At 55.0% G+C, this 14,635-nt stretch overlaps 1 protein-coding gene across 2 annotated transcripts in view; it reads left to right on the top strand.

Annotated features, from left to right (window-relative positions):
• The first annotated feature begins 333 nt into the window (after window positions 1-333).
• Window positions 334-14,635, top strand: part of KCTD16 (potassium channel tetramerization domain containing 16) — a 57,296-nt gene continuing 42,994 nt past the window's right edge. Inside the window, exons 1-2 of one of the 2 annotated variants that reach the window (XM_074552523.1) lie at window positions 334-472; window positions 1,623-2,759. In XM_074552523.1, coding sequence (XP_074408624.1) covers window positions 1,931-2,759 — 829 coding nt within the window. In that variant the 5' untranslated portion in view covers window positions 334-472; window positions 1,623-1,930. Of the gene's footprint in view, window positions 473-796; window positions 1,353-1,622; window positions 2,760-14,635 lie in introns of those variants that run through there. The other variant, XM_074552522.1, reaches the window with a different exon arrangement.

Raw genomic sequence — 14,635 nt, 5'->3', positions numbered from 1 at the left:
AGCCACCTTTGAGTAAAAGGCTTTCTTTTCTCGTGTGTTATCATTCCGAGAAGAGTATTTTTGCCCAGAAGCGGTGTGAGCTGTCAGGGGGCCGTGCTGCCCCGTTCCCGTGGATGCCCGGCAGTGTGGGGTGCTCGGGGGAGCCGCTCCCGCAGCTCCTCCGCTGGGTTTCGGCTGCCGCCGGGATGCCGGCTCCTCTCTCCGCGCCCGCAGCGCCCGGGCCGAGCAGCGGGGACGGACACGAGGTGGCGGTGCGGGCGCGCCCGCAGCTCTCCCCGTGAGAGCCCCACAAGTACAGCGGGTCCTCCGCACCGCCGGAGCCGCCCCCGGTCCCTCCTCCTCCTCCCGCGCCCCGCGGCCGGTCCCCTCCCCGCCGGCTCCGGGAGATGAGCAGCGGCGGCAGCGGGAGCGAGTCCCGCTCCTGGCCGGCAGCCGCGGCCGCGCACCGGGAGCCCCCGCGGAGCCGGGACAGGCACGTTGGGGGCGGGCAGGGGACGGGCGCTGCCGGCCGAGGGGACGGAGCGGGAGGGACTGCACCGCAGCTCGGGCGGTGAGCGGCGGGCGGCGGCGCTGCCCGGCCCGGCCCGGCCCGGCGGGGACCGGCGGGGACCGGCGCTGTCCGCGGTGCTGCCCGGGCTGTGCGCGCCCTGCCGTGCCCGCCTGTGCCGTGCCCGGCGCTGCCCGCTCGCCGCGCTGCCCGCCCGTGCCCGTGCCCGTGCCCGGCGCTGCCCGCTCGCGGCGCTGCCCCGTGCCGGTGCCGGTGCGGGACGCGGTGCCCATCCCGGCCCGACTCCTTTAAGATGATGCAATCGGCATCGCCCTCCGCGCTGGCGGCCCCGCGCCGCTGAGCGCTGAGCGGAGCCCGGAGCGCGCAGCGGGGCGGAGCGGAGCCGGCGCGGGGCGGCCCCGGCGGTGCCCGCGGTCCCGGGGGCCATGGGGGAGCCGCCGGCCGCGCTGCCGCCGCGGGAGCCGCCGGAGCCCGGCAGTGCCTAGCGCAGGCTGCGGGCTTTCTGCAAGTCATCGGGGCCGGCCCCCGCTGCCCTCCCGCTCCCCCAGCCCGGCGCATCCGCTCGGGAATTATTTCATTTATTTGTTTGTTTGTTTATTTATTTATTTTTTTCCGCCGTGCTGTATGTACTGGTTTCCTCGTCACCCGCCACGGTTAACTTCCCTGTGACTCGGTTTAACACTTGAGACCTCCGTGGATGCTGCTAAGAGCACTTCTCTTGCCTTTGCTGTCCCTTGCTGGGATCGGATTCACACTACCCGGACCCTGTGTGCCTGTATGTGTGTTCTGAGTGTCTTGACATTTTGGTTTTCTTTACAAGAGCTATGCATTAATTGTTACCAAGGTAAGACTACCCGTTCTTGTTCCCTCATGTGCATGTCTAATTTAGATGTTTCTTTAAAGATGAAGTCTGCAGTTGCTTTTAAACAGTGTAGTCATATGTAGCCCTTCCATTGATGAATACTTGTGAAATAGAAGCGTAGAACTTGCCAAAATAGAGAGACCTATTTAGCAGATTTAGCTTGGCTCTACAGACTGCTCTGCTTTGCTCTGTTGCAGCAGCTGTGATGCTTAAAGAGTAATTTGTGTCTTGTTTTGCTTCCCCTTTTCACAGACCTGTGAATGACCATAGGCTTGGCTTGACCTTGATTTTGATGGCTTTGTTGGAAGATCTGATGATGTGATTGCATGTCATGAGGTGATTGCTCTCCAGCCTCCGTGGCTCTGTGTATAAACCACTTCTGCCACACTGTCACTCATGGACAATTCAGATTTTTCTTTTAAACAATCCTATTGGCTATTTTTATTTTCTCAATTTTCATTTCCCCCTTGTTTCTTCTTAATATTGGGAGCTTTATTCTACCCTCTGATGTGATTGACAGTCCTGCTTCTCCGTGCTGCTGATTTCCAGTTTAAACTACAATGGCTCTAAGTGGCAACTGCAGGACTTACCTTCCTGCCCGGGAGCAGGGGCCAGGGCTGCCCTCCTTCCCCGAGGTGGTGGAGCTCAACGTGGGCGGCCAGGTTTACTTCACTCGCCACTCCACCTTGGTTGGCACCCCTCACTCCCTGCTCTGGAAAATGTTCACCCCAAAGAGAGACACGGCCAACGATCTGGCCAAGGACTCCAAGGGAAGATTCTTCATTGACAGAGATGGTTTCCTGTTCCGCTATATTCTGGACTATCTCAGGGACAAGCAAGTGGTTCTGCCCGACCACTTCCCAGAGAAGGGAAGGCTCAGGAGGGAGGCTGAGTACTTCCAGCTCCCGGACCTGGTCAAGCTCCTGACTCCCGACGACAGCAAGCAAAGCCCTGATGATTATTGCCACAGTGACTACGAAGAGGTGTCCCAGGGCAGCGACACCAGAATCTGCCCCCCATCACTGCTGCCGCCCGACCGCAAGTGGGGATTCATCACCATCGGCTACCGTGGCTCGTGCACCATTGGCAGGGAGAGCCAAGCAGATGCCAAATTCAGGAGGGTCCCAAGGATTTTGGTTTGTGGGAGGATTTCTTTGGTCAAAGAGGTTTTTGGAGAAAGTTTGAATGAAAGCAGAGACCCGGACAGGGCTCCAGAAAGGTACACCTCCAGGTTTTATCTCAAGTTCAAGCACCTGGAGAGGGCTTTTGACATGTTGTCCGAGTGTGGATTCCACATGGTGGCCTGTAACTCCTCGGTGACGGCTTCCTTCGTCAACCAGTACACAGACGACAAGGTCTGGTCCAGCTACACCGAATATGTCTTCTACCGTAAGTACCGGCCGCACGGGGAGGGGGAGAGCACTGCCGAGCTCGGGCTGCTCTGTGCCATTTGCTGGGCGAGGGTTGTGCAGCCGGGGAGCGCCGGTGCCTGCCTGCCAGGCTTGGGGTGGGCTCAGGTCCGGGGACACCTTTCTGTGCAGGCTGTGCAGGTGAATTGGGGCTCAGGTCCGGGGGCACCTTTCTGTGCAAGCTGTGCAGGTGAATTGGGGTTCAGACCCAGGGACACCTTTCTGTGCGGGCTGTGCAGGTGAATTGGGGCTCAGACCCGGGGACACCTTTCCGTGCGGGCTGTGCTGGTGAATTGGGGCTCAGACCCAGGGACACCTTTCTGTGCGGGCTGTGCAGGTGAATTGGGGCTCAGGTCCGGGGACACATTTCTGTGCGGGCTGTGCAGGTGAATTGGGGCTCAGACCCAGGGACACCTTTCTGTGCGGGCTGTGCAGGTGAATTGGGGCTCAGGTCCGGGGACACCTTTCTGTGCAAGTGAATTGGGGCTCAGGTCCGGGGACACCTTTCTGTGCAAGTGAATTGGGGCTCAGGTCCGGGGACACCTTTCCGTGCGGGCTGTGCTGGTGAATTGGGGCTCAGACCCAGGGACACCTTTCTGTGCAGGCTGTGCAGGTGAATTGGGGCTCAGACCCAGGGACACCTTTCTGTGCAGGCTGTGCAGGTGAATTGGGGCTCAGACCCAGGGACACCTTTCCGTGCGGGCTGTGCAGGTGGAGCGGGGCTCAGACCCAGGGACACCTTTCCGTGCGGGCTGTGCAGGTGAATTGGGGCTCAGACCCAGGGACACCTTTCCGTGCGGGCTGTGCAGGTGAATTGGGGCTCAGCTCGGCGGGCCGGGCCTGGCTAGGTGGCAGCACAGACTGCCGAAAGTGCCGTGCCTGTGCCCGCAGGACGCGGCACCTCTGGCACTGTAAATCAGCGCCCGAGCGCCTCGCACGCTTTGGGATGTGTGGGACACAAACCGAGGGTGCAAACACAGCGAAATTCATTACAGAAAACCTTTTACTGGGGTTCACTTTGCAAAGGTAATAGAGGCTTGATAATCATCAGGCACAAGCAGCCGAGCCATCTGTCAGCAGCCGTGACACGCTTCCACGCAGGGAGGGAAAGCACAATTCCATCCCTCTGGCCGCATTTCAGCGGGGCCCTCTCGGAGCAGCTGCTGCGCTCTGGAATGAGGGCTCGGAGCAGAGAGGGGCAGGGGCTGGGCCCTGTTACACAACACGCCATGGAAAGGCAGGTGTCCTCTCCAGGAGCAGTGTGCGCCCCGCTTCCCGCAGCCACCCTGCAGCCCCGCTGCTCCTGCCCTGAGCTGGAGCGCTCACGGGCTCATTAACTTCCCCTGATAGCCAGGTACGGCTGGTTACCAATGGTAACAGCGGGCTAATCTGGGTCCCGTGAGGCTGAACCACAAAATCATTGCACATCTGCTGTGCCGAAACCTTTGAGAGGTTCATGAGGCTCCTCCATTTTCATTTGAGGAGGATGAAGGATGGAACAACTGCCCCATCCATCAGTGTAGCCAGCTGCTGCTTTGGCCAGTGGCCTTGGGATAGAGGGAGAGAGGGATAGAGGGACAGAGGGATAGAAGGGCACAGGGATAGAGGGATTGAGGGACAGAAAGACACAGGGATAGAGGGACAGAGGGACAGAGGGACAGAGGGACAGAAGGATAGATAGAGAGATGGAGGGAGAACGCAGAGCTGCCACCCTGGGTGTGGTGCTCACAGTGAGCAGGCTCCTGGTGTGGGGAGCTGACAAAGTTTTCGATGGAAGATGCATCAGGAAGTGAACAGTTTGGGTGTAATTCCATGGATTCAGTGCCATCGACTCTTGTGTGGGGCTCAACAGGCAGCCCTAATCTGCTTATGCAATGAAGCTTAAGTTAGCATCCTGAAAAGCCATCTGGGTTTTTGACATCTGTAGGTTTACTTAAAATTAGTTTTCTAGCTGGATTTCTTAGCAAAATAGTTCTAAGGTCATGGATCCGCTTATATTCCAACAGGGATAGATGATTTGTGTTATTAAGAAGCTTCTGCTTGAAATTACAGTGTCTTGTACAAGTTCTAGTAGGAGAATTAATGTAGGTAAAGGAATGGATTAGAAAAATTGTGCTGGCATTTATATTTAAAATAAGGAAAAAATATAAGTTCTTTATAGGCACAATGATCTCTGCTAATTGAAGAGAGGATGAACATAGGCTTTCCCTGAATTAGCAAAACAGACTCCTGATTTTCATATTTCTGAAATTTTTACCTTAGAGGATTGCACACTGCTCCCACACCACTTCAGCCAGGGTAGGGACCAAGAGGACAGGTACCATAGAAATTCTGGAGAATGAAAGTCCTTAGCAGGTGTCACAAAATCTTCTCTCATCAGTTCAATCCAATTGAAGTTCCTGGAAAGATCCCTATTCAGTTCAGCAGGCTTTGGATTTGGCTCTGATTGGTTTTGTGGTGTTTTGACACTGATACAGATTCAGAGGTGGATTTTTCTGTGTCCCCAAAGCCGTGGCTGTGGTGCCAGATGACCCTTTCTTGTCCAAGTGGTTCAGCTCTGCCTGGTGCTGGTGCTGGTGCCATGGAGCTCTGGCTGTGGGTCTGCCCTAGCCCCACACCAGGGCTCTGCAGCTGATGCCCCTCACAGCAGGCTCCACCTGGAGCAAAGGAGCTCCCTCTCCGCATCTCCTGAAATGATTCCATTCCCGTTGTCCCAAAGCCCTTTCATCTGAAACTTTGAGGACCAATAAAACTGACATCTGGCTTTGCAGTGGAGCATGGCATCTCCTCTGCAGCTGCTTAGCCGTAATTACTTCTTTAGATGCTGCCAGCTGTGCCTGTGTAAGCATTAATCATCAGGCTGCTGTGAGCAGCTTAATGGGCCTGAACCTGGAGGTGTCTGACACAACTGGGGAGGCACAGGCAGAGGTGGTCTTTGCAGGGCTGCTCAGGAACTCCTGTCAAAGGCCTGTTGGAGGAAATATTCTCAGCTGGAAATGGATGATTAGCTCCAAAGGAGCAAGAATCAGGGAGGAATGGTGTTTCAATACACCGAACACATTGTATGCTCCAAATAGCACTGGGAAGGAAAATGCGAGTGGTTGGCACAAAGATAAAGAGCATTTTTCATGTTCAAATCCATCTGAAAGTGGCTGAGATGGAGTGGAGGGGGTGGGAGCTGAGCAGCTCTCACACGGGTACAGCGTGTGCTGGGGAGAAATGCACCATCAGTATTGCAGGGCCCTCTGTGCCACGGGCCATGCCGTGCTCTTGGGGGGTGTAGGAGAGAGAGAGCTCCCCTTGGGGGAGGCTTTCCCAAACCAGCCTGCAGGGTGAGCCTGGCACTGCCAGCCCTGGGCTGTTTGCTGAGAGAGCCTGGGCCGTGGGCACAACGGGCACTGCCAGGCTCCTGCCAGCAGCACTGTGACACAGCGGGATGTGTGTGCCGGTGGGGCAGCTGGGGCCTCAGGGACATGCCAGGGATGGCATGGCATGGCATGGCATAAATGTGCCTGGCAGCCCCATCTGCCATGGCTATTGCCCCAGCACCCCTAGCCATGTCCCTCTCTCTTTGACAAGGGCTGACAGGACGGTTGGTCTCATTTGGTGGAGCCTTTCCCTGCACTGGCCCCTTCCCAGCTGCACACAGGGAGCAGCCCAGGCAGTGCAGATGGGCAGAGGAAAAGGTGAGGCGTTGCTGGTGCTCTGAAAGCCCAGAATGGATGAAGGATGCTCCTGCAGGCTCTGCTCCCTCCAGGACCCCGGGGATGCTGCGCCCCCCTTGCTCAGGGCAGGAGCTGACCAGGTGTGCCCTGCACTGCTGGCAGGAGGCTGATAGGCAGAGATGTTTGTGAGGCAGGCTGCAGAGTGTCCTGGCATAAGCAGATGAATCCTCTTGGCTGGGGACGGGCAGCAGGAAGGGGAAATGTCAGGTGACATTCCCAAGGCCTGTCCTTTGGGCACCGTTCCCTGGGATAATCCTGGTGTCTGCTTTACAAGAGGACCCATTTGGGGTTGGCAGCCAGCTGGGGCCTGTCACCGTGCATGTGTGGCTGAGCTAAAGGATCCCATCCTGATGTGCCTACCACTGACTCATAAATTCATTGTGTGGCAGAAATTTGACTCACAAAACGGAGCAGCCTTTGCACAGTGACACCCACAGCTGTGCTGTCAAACGGGCAAGATGTGGGAGAGGAACATCACCCAGTTCTCTGTAAATCAATACTGTCACATGATCCAGGAGCTGCTTCTGTCTGGTTTAAAATCAGTGAAGATCAAAATGACCCCAAAGTGAGCAAAATGAAGTCTAATCCAATGAATAATGCAAGCTTCTTCCCCGCTGACAGGAGATGTTTCTGTTTCCAGGTAATTATTGTCATCATTGATGCCTCTGGTTCCTCTTGCCAAAGCAAACCCTCTCACCAGGATGATCATCTGCAGGTGGTGGGGCTGCAGCCAGCCAGGTCTGTCAGCCTGTTCATGGCTGAAGGACCTTGCTCCAAGTTTTTTTGCTCTCCCAATTCGTCAGGGCAGACTGAAAAACCCGCAGAGTTGTTGATTAGAGTTATTCCACAGATGAGAAATGCTGTTATTTATTGGAAACCAGTTTTGTCAAATCTGACTGTCAGATTAGGCCAAGAATCTGCTGCTCAGTGAGTAAGCAAAGCAAAACTTGACAAAAGAGCTGGTTGGATTGAGGGCTCAGTTTGTTCTAACATCTGCAGACAGTGATGTTGAGGAGGCAGCAAGGATGGCTTTGGCTCTGGCCTGCTTTGCCCAGTGCTCACTGGTACCTCAGGTCACCCCTGAGCCGTGGCTGTGACCCCTATGGACTGCCCTGGTGCTGCCCACAGCTGTGCCCTGCTCCAGGCACCTCCTGGGCATGGCAGCAGCCCCCTGTCCCAGCAGCTGCACAGCAGCCAGGCAGCCTGCTGCCAAGGGGGAGCCTTGTCCCTCTGTCCCTCTGTCCCTCTGTCCCTCTGTCCCACGACTGGGGGAAGGAAGGGGCTTTGTTGCTGGTGAGATAAACCAGCCCTGCCTGCAGACGTGTTGAGTGGCCTGCAGTTTGTGTTTTCCCTCCCTCCCCAAGCTGCGAGGAGGGCAGCGTGCCAGGGGCACTGCAAACACCCCCATGGAGCCAGGGCCTGGCTGTGGGCATGGCCGTGGGCACATCCTCACTGTGCCCAGCCACCAGGGCTGCCACAGGGCAGCGGGGGGGGATGGAGGCACAGCCTCCCCTGGCACTTGCAGTGCTGCTGCTCTGTGATCCAGAAAAAGACCGTAATGACTAACAGATTAACCAAGGAGAGCTGGCATTTAGGGGGGAAAAAGAAAAATCCGTGTACTTGAAAGTGTGGCCTTGGGCTGGCCATGGGCCAGGAGCAGCACACCGGGTCCCCAGCCCTGTTGGGAGGCTGGGCAGGGTTTGCTGAGCTGGAAACAGCCCTGTGCCAGGGAGAGCTGTGGGCATGGGGAATGCCTGCCCTGTGCCAGGGAGGGCTGTGGGCACGGGGAATGCCTGCCCTGTGCCAGGGAGGGCTGTGGGCATGGGGAGTGCCTGCCCTGTGCCAGGGAGGGCTGTGGGCATGGGCCGTGCCTGCCCTGTGCCAGGGAGAGCTGTGGGCATGGGCAGTGCCTGCCCTGTGCCAGGGAGAGCTGTGGGCATGGGGAATGCCTGCCCTGTGCCAGGGAGGGCTGTGGGCACGGGGAGTGCCTGCCCTGTGCCAGGGAGGGCACTCCTGGGCTGGGCAGCCCCATGTCCCTGTGCAGGGCTCAGAACAGCTCCCCCAGCCCCTCTCTGCAGCTCCATCACCCCGCTGAGCTGTGACTCCCCAGAGCTCGCTGAAGGTGCCTGTGGGTCTCAGCAAAGCACAATCAGCAAGAGTGAGCAGTGCAAATGAGAAAACACAAACCCGACGTTTGCCGTTCAATAAATCCCACAACATATTGTGCACACACACAAACACTTCCTTGCAGCAGGTTGGGTTTTTTCTGCCCAGCTATCCTGGGTTTGTTTAATTTTGTAACCACAATATTTTCTCAGTTTCTCCTCTTTTTTTTTTTTCGGCTTTTCAAGTTCAAGGCTCACGTACAATAAATACACAGACACTAAGCAAAATCTAAATTACATCTTTGCACACAGAAAGAAGGATCCTTTTTTCTTTGAGCTTCTTTGCTCAAAATTGTATTTTTTAAGAAGGAAGAAAATAGATTAAAGTGCTTTAGGCTTGGTGGAGACACTTCAATTGTCACTGAGGTGTAATGCTGCCTGAGCTGGCCAGAGCCAGGAATCCTGTGGCAGCAATTGCTCTGCTACTCTCAGATGCACTCAAGTTAATTCTGGAATGCACTCAAACATTGCTGCCATTATCAGGGCTGCTAATGCTGCTCCCAGTGCCCAAGGATGGAGGAGCTGAAGCTGCAGAGGTGCGCAGTAGGGGAGGGTGCTGTGGGGATGGTTTGGGAGGTGCTGAACACCTGGAACACTCCTGGCTTCACCCAGGGCTGCTCTGAGCACTCGGGTGTGTGCAGGAGCTCGTGCTGGGGTGCTGTGTCCCTCCCTGGCTCACTGCAGGAGCTGGAGTGGGACCGGGCTCATGGGCCTTACTGAGCCTGCCCAGCCCCTCTGGGCTTTAACCAGGTGTGGGGTGACGGGGCTCCAACCCACACCATTCCATGGTCCCACGGTTCTATGGCTCCTGGAGTCCCTTGGAGTGATTGTCCCTTGCCTTTATCTCTGCTAGCCGGCCTGAGTGACTGGAGTAGAGAATGCCCAGCCGAGCCCTGGCTGGGCTGTTTTCCTGAGTTTCCCCAAAGCACTTTGCTAAGTCAGCTGTCTAACAGTGTTTGAAGGAGAGAGAGAGAAGTCTGAGCTGTTAGAATTATTTTGCATTTCAGTAGCTGAGCTGGTCCAAGCTGAGTAGAAATGCCCACAAATGTAAATTGGTCAATTGGAGGGTGCCCTGGTGACCCCTCTATCGACTCTCACTCTTGTCCTCCCATCCAGGAGCTGCTCATACATCCCTTGTGTTACAGATTTCCCTGCTCTGCCCCTGCCTCTCCTAACGACATGATTAATGATTTCCAGGAGCTCATTGATTAGCTGTTAGGGCAGCTGAAAAATTCCTCTAGCAGAAACAAAGTGAGGGAGCTGTGGCCATCCTGGTTTGCAATCCATCCTGGAAATCCTGCTGCTGTGATGCTGGAAAGGGAGCACAACATCCCCAAACACTAAATCCCAAGGAGGAGAACGATCCTGGGCTCTGGGGAGTGATCCTACAGCAGTGTGGAGGGAGCAGCAGCCTGAGGGATGCTCCCACCACCCTGGATCTGGGCAGGGGCTGCAGCTGGGAACAGACCCAGCCCTGCCCTCCTGGCCTCAGGCCTGGCCAGGGCCTCAAAGCCAAGTTTAGAGAGAAAAATCCTCTCTGCATATTTTGGAGGAGACTCATTTCAGCACCTCAGATTGAATTTCCATCAATCTGAATCACAGTGTATTTTTACAGTGGAATTAAATCAGGCTGAAATAGAACCCAGTGGAACATGCTGATTTTGACTGAATTTTGCACTTTAAATATTTCCAAAGCAAAAATCTCCAAGCAAGGCTTGAGTGAGGAAAGGCCACACCACCAGAGAGCTTGGGAGAGTGTTTGTGCTCCTGCAAAGGGAATGGCACTGGATTTCTCTGAGCCCAGAGCCTTCACTGGTGTGGGCAAATCCAGCACCAGTCCCAGAAGGATCTGAGGGGCTGATCCCAAGGCTGGGAGGTGAACATGGCTTATTACAAACCTGCACTTTGATGCTCCTATAAAAATGGGATTTTTGACCACCACTTACACTAAATCTGCCAGCAGGACCCGTGGTGGGGCTTTCATAGACAGCTGGAACAGAGTTTTCTCCCACAGTGCCATTGTGAGTGTAGGGGAAACACTGAAGATCTCAAACCCCCTCGTTCTACTGTGCCAAAATCAATAGCAAGGAATGTGAGGAGTTACTGCTTGTTCTAAAAGTCTGTTGGCTTTGGTTTTCTTTGGTTTTCTCTCCTGGCCATCAGTCAGTGCAGGGAACTGGGCCTCCAGAGGCTGCCTGGTGCTTTTTCCTTTGGTTTGGTGTTGCAGCCTAATTGTGGGGAAAATAAATGACCATTGCCCTCCTGTGGAACTGCAGAGGGAATTCTTTTTCTGAATTAATGGTCCAGCAGTGGTCAGTGGTAACATAATTTTATGCATAAATAACACCATTTGTTATATCATTGGTGCCCTTTGTTGTTGATGTTTTTAGCACCAGAAGAGCAGCTCTGAGGAGCCTGGGTTAATGGCAGGAGCTGTGCTGAGCCCAGCAGAGCTGCAGCAGCTCCCCAGTGCAGAGCTGGCCCAGCCTTTGTGCAGCTCAGTGCGTGCTCCCGTGGGGGCTGCCTAATTGGAAAGGCTGCCATGGTGAATCTCTCACTGTGACACAGGGAATGTATTTAATGTGCTCTGCTTAGGAGCAGCTGGGCTTCCTTGAGAGGTCACTGTTGGGAAAATGGTGCTGAAAACTTCTGGGAAGTTGGGCTCCCTTTGTCTCAGGAGTTTGGCTGTGACATGCTGTCACAGAATCCAGAATCCTGGGATTTCTGAGGCTGGAAAAGCCCTCCCAGAGCACCGAGTCCCAGCTGTGTCTGAAACCCACCCTGTCCCCAGCCCAGAGCACCGAGTGCCACCTCCAGGGATGGGCACTCCAACCCTCCCTGGGCAGTTCCAGTGCCTGAGCCCCCTTTCCATGGGGAGATTCCTGCTGTGCCCACCCTGAGCCTGCCCTGAGCCCCCTTTGCATGGGGAAATTCCTGCTGTGCCCATCCTGAGCCTGCCCTGGCCCAGCCTGAGGCCGTTCCCTCTCATCCTGGATGCCCACCTGGCTGTCCCCTCCTGTCAGGAGCTGTGCAGAGCCACAAGGGCCCCTGAGCCTCCTTTGCTCCAGGCTAAGCCCCTTCCCAGCTCCCTCAGGGATTCTCCAGCCCTTTCCCAGCTCTGTCCCTGCCCTGGCCATGCTCCTGCCCCAGCCCCGGAGATGCCCCAGCGGTGCCAGCACAGGGACGGGCACTGCCCCAGCCCTGCTGCCACCCCAGGGCTCTGTGTGACCCGTCCTGCCAGCCCTGCCCACGGTGACTTTGTCTCACTGCTGCCATCCCCTCTAGAGCCACAGCCTCCTAAAGGAGAGGTTTTGTACCCAGGCCCTGAGGAGCTGCCCGGGCACTGTTTAACCCAGCCCACGTGCAGCCCATGGGTGGCTCCACTCTCCCTGGCAGAGCCACAATTACCAGCATGCAAAACCTCTCCTTTCTAGCCGGGAGAAGAGCAGTTTCCAGGTATTCCTGATTTCATTAATTTGGGAGCATTCAGGAGAACAAACCCTCTATTCTCTCAAGTCAATGCACTTGTGTTATGTGAGGATTAAATCATTCCCTTCCCTCAGAGCAGGGGCTGCAGGCAGAAACCTTCTATGCCTTCCCTTGCCTAGACAAAGGATATTTAAATAAGGATGCTGATAAAAATGCTTTCACTGGTAAAGACTTGATTAAAGGATCTGCTGCTTTAGCCCTGTAGGTGAAGGCAGAAGTCAAGAGGTGCAATTTCGTGCAGAGCGAGTGAAATTTTGTTTAAGTTTGGCGTGTGGGAAGAACTTTCACAACTCAGTGACATCTGCAGGGCTGGGGAGAGCCCAGGTCCCAGATCTGGTGGAGGTCACTGGTGGGGAGGATCAAACCCTGCTCTATCTTATTTCCATTCCTAGGAAGCATCAGTGTTCACTTTACACGAGCTTTCTGGGTTTACAAAGCCCAAACAATCTTTGCTGTGCCGAGGCTCGAAGGACTGGAGCTGATCCACTGGAAACTGTCAATAATTGCCTCCCTTCCCTCCAGCAGCAGCCCACGAGTCCCCAGCAGGCTGGAACAGGCAGGTGGCACTTGTGGGAGGATGACAGATCTGCCCACCTCTCCCTGAGAGCTGCACAGCCTCTCGGGCTCCTGCAGATAAGGCAGGGGCTCAGGGCTGCCTGGGGCTGCTCTGCTCCTTCATGGCATGTTCCCATCCCTGGGAGAGAGTGCCCACTGTGCCAGGTCCACGGATGCACTGCAGGGGCACAGGGCCTGGAGCCTGTGCCCCCAGCAGCACCTGCAGGGATCAGCTCAGGCCTGGCACAGGGGCGCCGGGCCTGGAGCCTGTGCCCCCACAAAACCTGCAGGGATCAGCCCAGGCCTGGCACAGGGGCACAGGGCCTGGAGCCTGCGCCCCCACAAAACCTGCAGGGATCAGCCCAGGCCTGGCTGGCACAGGGGCACAGGGCCTGGAGCCTGTGCCCCCACAAAACCTGCAGGGATCAGTGTCACTACAGGACATGAAAGAACACGAGCTCACACTGCTGTTCTCAAGGTGAAGAAAAAGGGAAGTTTATTTTCTGACTCCAACATTTATAGATTTCCAAGAGTGACAGCGGATTGGAGGGTGACAGTGCCACCTTTCCAATGACACTGGTCAAACCAACAGCCCATCAACTTCTCTATTATAAAGGAATGCAAAACAATGAGTTATTTACAGAAAGTGGGTGAGAAAGTTCACTACAAGAATGTCAACATCAGAAGGGTTAGGAAATCTTAAGAAACCAGGGTGACAGATCAGCCCAAGCCTGGCTGGCACAGGAGCGCAGGGCCTTGAGTCTGTGCCCCCAGCAACACCTGGAGGGATCAGCCCATCCTGGCTGGCACAGACACAGCCCTGGCCCCACAGCACCCCTGTCTGGAGCACAGCAGCCTGGCCTTCAGCTGGGCACTGCCTCTGCTGCTTCTGCTCTTGGCTTTGGTACAAACACCAGCAGAATTACAGGGAACCTTCAGGGCCACCCAGCTGTGCCCTTCCAGTGCCTGCCCATGGCAGGGGTGGCACTGGCTGGGCATTAAGGTCCCTTGCAGCCCAAACCATCCGTGTTTCTGTGACTCCGTGGTGCTGAAGTAGAATTTCAGAATGCCTAAAAACATTCACAGATTTTCTCTGCAAAAAGACAATCAACCCACGGGCAGCGAGGGAAGAGCAAACCCTCCCCCAAAGCCTTTGGAAGCAGCCTGTGCTGATGGAAATGCAGCAGAAATCCAGCACTCTCCTGAGGAAAGCTAAAAGCTACATGGCAGACAGTAAATAAATAATTGCAGGGAAACATTGCACATAGATTTCTTGGGGAACAGAACTTAATTAAATTTTGTGAACATGCCTACAGAGTTCCATTGATCAGGAAAAAATGGATATGGGCTACGTCTGTAAGATTTACTTGCTTGGTTGTGTTTTGCCTTTCTTTCCTCCCTCAGCTTCATTCACTTTATATCTTGCAGTGGTGAGGGAGCACATTTCTGGTTTTCCTCTGTGAAGAAATTGATTCTGAGCAGCACAGGACATGATGTATGGTTTGTAACTCTACAATATTGCTAAGCAAAAAAAATCACTGAAAAAGGCCATGCAGATATTATATTAATTTCCATTTTAAAATGGATTTCTTTCCACTAGGACCAATAAAAAATATGCAAAGACTTTCAACAACCTCTCTAGTAATGATTAATTAAAAGATGGGATAAATCTTGCTAGGCTCATTTAGCAAAGTAGGTTTTTTAGACACTTCACAGGACATTTTCTGCCATTGAATCCAAACTTATACCTGATTTCATTCAGCAGCCACTCTGGCTCTGGCTGGGATCTCAGATCTGTTTGTCACACCAAGCAGAGTCAGGGAGGTGAGAGTGGCACAGGGAGTGCCAGGGGATTGGACCTGCTCCGTGGTGGTGATGGGGACCCTCTGGAAGGGCTGATCCCCTCTGGAAGGGCTGATCCC

This window comes from Zonotrichia albicollis, chromosome 15, assembly GCF_047830755.1.
Source record: "Zonotrichia albicollis isolate bZonAlb1 chromosome 15, bZonAlb1.hap1, whole genome shotgun sequence".
NCBI classification, from domain to species: Eukaryota; Metazoa; Chordata; class Aves; order Passeriformes; family Passerellidae; genus Zonotrichia; species Zonotrichia albicollis.
This window is presented reverse-complemented; position numbering and strand designations above follow the sequence as displayed.